The 5,653-nt window shown below is 32.9% G+C and overlaps 1 protein-coding gene across 1 annotated transcript in view; it reads right to left on the bottom strand.

Moving 5' to 3' along the window:
* Positions 1 to 1,094: 1,094 nt before the first annotated feature.
* The window catches only part of LOC144967711 (uncharacterized), a 51,715-nt gene continuing 47,156 nt past the window's right edge, over positions 1,095 to 5,653 (bottom strand). The window contains exons 4-5 of the mRNA XM_078905265.1: positions 4,575 to 4,726; positions 1,095 to 1,620 (exon numbers count right to left, since the gene is read on the bottom strand). Coding sequence (XP_078761391.1) covers positions 1,351 to 1,620; positions 4,575 to 4,726 — 422 coding nt within the window. The 3' untranslated portion in view covers positions 1,095 to 1,350. The remainder of the gene's footprint in view (positions 1,621 to 4,574; positions 4,727 to 5,653) is intronic.

Genomic DNA, 5,653 nt, shown 5'->3' with positions numbered 1-5,653 from the left:
TGTATTTCACCGGTGAATCATCGTAAGGATCAGATAGCTTGGAAACAAAATAAAATCAGTGTCGTCACGCTTTTATTATAAATTGATTTATTTAACAAATTTAAATTTAACAAATTATGACAAAGCATTGACCTCAAAGTAACGAAATAAACAAGTAATGGTGATTAGAATGCCTTTCGTACCTTTAAAAAAAGCAACAAAGCTAACAACAGCAAAAATCCAAAAACAAAACACTTTTAAAATTGTGAAGTTTCCATTGTTATTATAATTGTTATTATTATTATTATTATTATTATTATTATTATTATTATTATTATTATTATTATTATTATTATTATTATTATTATTATTATTATTATTATCATCATTATTATTATTATCATTATTATTATTTATTATTATATTATTATTATTATTATTATTATTATTATTATTATTATTATTATTATTATTATTATTTTATTTTTTTTATTTATTATTACTATCATTATTATTATTTTTATTTTTATTATTACTATCATTATTATTATTATTATTATTATTATTATTATTATTATTATTATTATTATTATTATTATTATTATTATTATTATTATTATTATCATCACCATCGTCATCATCATTATATTTATTATTACTATTATTGATTATTATATTTATCTGACTACACAATTTGGTGTTTTTGGAGCGTGACGCCATTATAATTATACAGTGTCAAAACGATATTGCATGCGAACCAAAAATTAATAAATAATGTGAATAACTATATGCTGTAAGGTTATTATCTAACTTGCTGAAGGAATGCGAAAGATTTACCAAAGGTTGTAAACGTCTGGCCTTCATAATTGCTGTCCCGTGACAAATCACATTTTTTCAAGTTTGGCTCCTGGCGAAATCTTATCGTACTTAAAATACCCATTGATCATGATATACATGACATGTTTTAAACTTTAAAACCTAAGAAGTCTTTAAGGGAAGATGTGGACATCTTTAAAAAATTACTTAAAGACTTTGTGACAAATGGGGTATATCTGGCCAAGATGATATAGATGTATTTTGTAGGTGTATCGAAACATCCTCAACGTTTCACAATCTTTAAAAAAGAAAATTTTTATTTGGCACAAATTCAACACAATGTACGAGTATTTGAAGCAACGTTTTTCAAGAAGTCCTATGCTTACAAACAACACTTAACATATTCCATATATATGTATAAACCCATTAAGATGTAATATATGATACTTTTACTTTGGCCATATATACGTTGTTTTCTACTTTTCTATATGATATATAGAAATCGGTTTTTCGATGTTTTGTTTTTATCTTCGTAGTTTTTTTTACTTTTGGATATTATGTGTTACATTCAGCTTCTATTCGTTTTACAGCCAAATTTTTAACCCCAGTTCTATATATTTTCCCATTAGCATTAAGTGGAAATGCGTCAAAGAACAAATAGTATTTGGGTATCGGCGTGATGTCGCTGGTCTCACTCGTTAAAAATAAAGACTTGAAATATTCCTTGATGCCCTCAATTGTAATCGTCGACTCCCCAGTCTTGATGATGCAAACACAAATCTGTTCGTGAACAACTGGATCAGGAATACCCAGGATGATGCTTTTCTGAAAAAGAAACATTTCAAATGAATATTTTCAAAGGGGTTTGCATGGGGTATTTAAAGACCTTTGACCTAATCAACCCTTACTATGATATTTTTTGTTATACTTAAGAAATTATGGTAACCTGCTCTCTGTAAGGAAAAAGGATCGAGATACAAAATTTTATCTAAACGAAATACTTGTTGTAAAAGCCTGAGCGTTAGACTTTTGGAAATAGGCTTTAAAACTGCCTTTTGGAGATGCCTTTTTTCTTGTAATTTTGTTTCTGCTTTGTCTGGCGCAGTTTCATACACATTGTCCCAAGTTCTATCTTTAAATCAACATTTGCCAATTTGTTTTAACGTCGTTCGTGCTAATCTTAAGGCGAGTTCGACGCATGGAGCGGAAAATACACATAAAAACAGAAATGTCGTTATCGACAAAAGCCAAACGTTATTGCAAGCCATGGTATCCTTTCTTAAAAAAATATAGCATTGTGGAGAACATTGTGCTTATTTGAGTAAAAAAAAAATGATACGGTGCACAACTCTACTGAAAGATTTGAAAATTAGAAATGTATTTTTACAGATAGATAAACAGATAACTTGATTTCCTTTTATAATTTAAAGTCAGTTTGAATGTTCGTTGAGTCACACAGATATCATAAAATACGTACCGACGACACTAAACAGTCCCAATTTCGGCACTGTAAAAAGTTGTCAATTTGCGTCATCTATTTATGACATTAAGTATTATTATTACTTCCGTTGTGTTGTTGATTTAGCGGTGATCAGTGTTGTTATATAGTAGTATGTTCTAATTCGTGTATGTTTATGTGTGTGTGCGTGTGTGTGTGTTTGTGTGTGTGGTGTATACATGTGTGTGTGTGTGTTGGCATTTTTCAGCAAATCGTGACATTCATGGTGATATTATTCACTTGATCACATGAAGGTATTTCAGTCGTTATTTTGATTCTTTTTTTTACTATTAGGATTAGCTCGAGATCGAAGGATTTTATTTCTATTAGGGTTACTCATAAGTCTTAGTAAAGGTGCTAGGATGTTTGTTTTTCCATAAGTTAAGTAAAGGGGAGACATTCCGAAAGCTCCTACATCCCCAGTATTCTTTAAATTTGTATTTTCACCGTTGATATTTTGTCAGGCATTTATTTATTCAATTTGTCATTATATAGAAGTATTTTTACAACTCTAGAACAAACCTTGATAGATTTGTGAAAGTTTAAAATTTCCTAATTTGACCATTGTTTTGATTTTCGGCCGCCATTTTGATTTGTTAAGTCTTAAAAGGTAGTTCAAAGCAGTCGGAGAGTTGTTTTTTTCTATTAGGGTTAGCTCGAGAGGTTAGTCATAAGTCTTATTAAAGGTGCTAGGGTGTTTGTTTTTCCATAAGTTAAGTAAAGGGGAGACATTCCGAACGCTCTTACATCCCCAATATTCTTTAAATTTGTATTTTCACCGTTGATCTTTTGTCAGGCGTTTATTTATTCAATTTGTCATCATTTTTTCTATTAGGGTTAGCTCGATATCGGAGTATATTTTGTTTTCTATTAGGCTTAGTCATAAGTCTTAGTAAAGGTGCTAGGATGTTTGTTTTTCCATAAGTAAAGTAAAGGGGAGACATTCCGAAAGCTCCTACATCCCAGTATAATGTATTCACTTAATGTAAATGTTGCTGCTCGAAGCTCGAAGAAATAAATAATCATGTGAAATTGAATGTAAGCTTCAATTTAATTACAAAAACAGATCAAATGAACGTTTCGGGTTTCCCCTTTATCAACAAAACAGGATGAATGAAACACCAAAGATGAATGAGATAATGTGGTAGTGGCGTAGTTAAGATGAATAAACAAAACATTGGTTGGCAGGAAATTAGTATGCTCCTTTGTAAGGAAGCACGAATTAAAACAGAATGCTAGATATTTCTAAAAAGGTGCGCAATTAATTAAGTGAAAAGAGGGGAGGCGGGGAGGAACTGTGTAATGCAGTTTAGAAAGTGAAATATAAAAACATGTAGAATATCGTTGGAAGATACAATGGAATTGAAAATCCTTTCTTAAATATAGTCTAGCCTTGTGGAGAACATTGTGCCATTTGAAATTTGAAAATTAGAAATGTATTTTTTTACAGATAGATAAACAGATAATTTGATTTCCTTTTATAATTTAATGTCAGTGGAGGTGCATAAAAACGGTGCCAAACGCCACCAACCATGATCACCAGAGTACTGTACTGTGTAAGTTCTCGATCCCAGGATCGTCTTTCAACTCTGCTCACGTCTGCTACTTCAGGTTTATTTTCGCAGTTGATTTTATTACCACAATCTGTTTTCCTACGGGGACAACTATATGTTGCTGTGTCACGGGTCAGAGGCTATAGCGGCTTACACTTCATGTTGGGCCACACATAAAAATCAACAGAAGTTGTACCAACTTACACAGACAACGTTGTTTACCAATCTGCCCTCATTAAATAATGGTGGGTATAATATCGAATGGAAATAGTTCATTCCCCGCGAAATTGCGGGCTTTTTACAAGTTGATATAAAATATAATAGTGTCAAATTTTCCTTCATTATGAGATTGTGCCACAATTATAAAATTGTGTAAATTTTACGTTAAAAGAAAATCAGTTAGGAACAAAGTACACTCCAGTTTGAAGAAGTTGAGTACCGCTGTTACTCTTAAAGAAAGTCGCTTTTGTTGCTGAGAGTTTGGTGGAGGAGGAAGGAGAGGAGTTCAATAACTATTGCAATGGTTTAAGGTTAGGAGTTGCTCCGTAAAGGTATTTTTTAAAATTTCAAAACATTTTTAATCACAATATCGAATGATTAAAACTCAAAACCTGTCAGAATTCTCTAAAGTCACGAGTTTAGGACTTTTAACAGGTTTTCAGGCTATTTAATTGTTCAAACTAATAAAATTCGTCTGTTTAGTTTGCAGTAATGACTAACTGACTAACTTTGATATCCGGGTGGCTGTCTACTCTGGCCTCCATCCAACCTGGGTAGTGAATGGTTCCCTTGTGGTTAATGGCATTGAATTGACGACAGTGCACAAACATTTGTCCTTTTTCGTTCTTGTGACCAATGTCAGATGTCCGAAACCAACCGTCTGTAATGATGATAACAAAAGTCATTATTTCTATTAATGCGAAGGTGGGATGATATATTGTAAGTACAGTTTGCCCATTAATCAAAACATATTTTAGCTACAATCATGAAACTTCACACATGCAACCAAGTAGGCCACTTTCTGCATCCTCCTATACGAGTAATCAAAAACCTGTTGACCTCATGATTAGGGCGAATCAAAGGGTAAAGAAAACCAAGCTGATGATGTTACTTTTAAAAAACGATTATATCGTGACATCCTGTCTTGGGTTACAGAAAAGTCTCTGCAAGATGGGTCCCACGACAGCTAACTTCAGAAATGACAACACAGAAAAAAACACGTGTACCCAAAATTCGAAATGATATGGCAAGGAAGGAGAGACTTTTATGCATAAAAATGTGACTGGTGATGAATCTTGGATCGACCACTACGAACCGGAGACCGAAGTGCAGTCAATGGAGTGCATGCATAGTTCATATGTAATTTCTTAAACAAGGGCAAACAATGAACTCTGAAAAATATATTTTCAACTCTACCAGCCCTCAAATAATAGACTCGCACGAGTCCGAGGTTGTAGAGATTCGATAGTACAGCATGACAAGGCGCGACCAAACACTGGTCGTCATCCCTAAACGGATTAATTCGATTCAAACTTCCGACCCTACAGCACCATGTATATAGTCTGGATCTTGTTCCATCTATTTATTGTTCCCTCTGCTCAAGAAGTTTCTGAAAGGAAACCGTTACAACAGAGATTTGGAGATAGCGGCAGATTTTGTAGTCGGAGCAGACCAAAATCACCAGGATATTTCGCTGAGGGTAAGCGCCCACTAGTTCGGCATTAGCGGTTCTGTGTTGCTCGTGATGACAATTATGCGGCAAAATAAATGATACGAAACGTAACTGAGATACTGAGATTTCTTTGTA

The sequence above is a fragment of the Berghia stephanieae genome, chromosome 3 (genome assembly GCF_034508935.2).
Source record: "Berghia stephanieae isolate SIO BIC M18660-M18661 chromosome 3, UCSD_Bste_1.3, whole genome shotgun sequence".
In the NCBI taxonomy this organism is placed as follows: Eukaryota; Metazoa; Mollusca; class Gastropoda; order Nudibranchia; family Aeolidiidae; genus Berghia; species Berghia stephanieae.
Note: the sequence above shows the minus strand (reverse complement) of the source record. Positions and strands in the feature narration are given on the sequence as shown.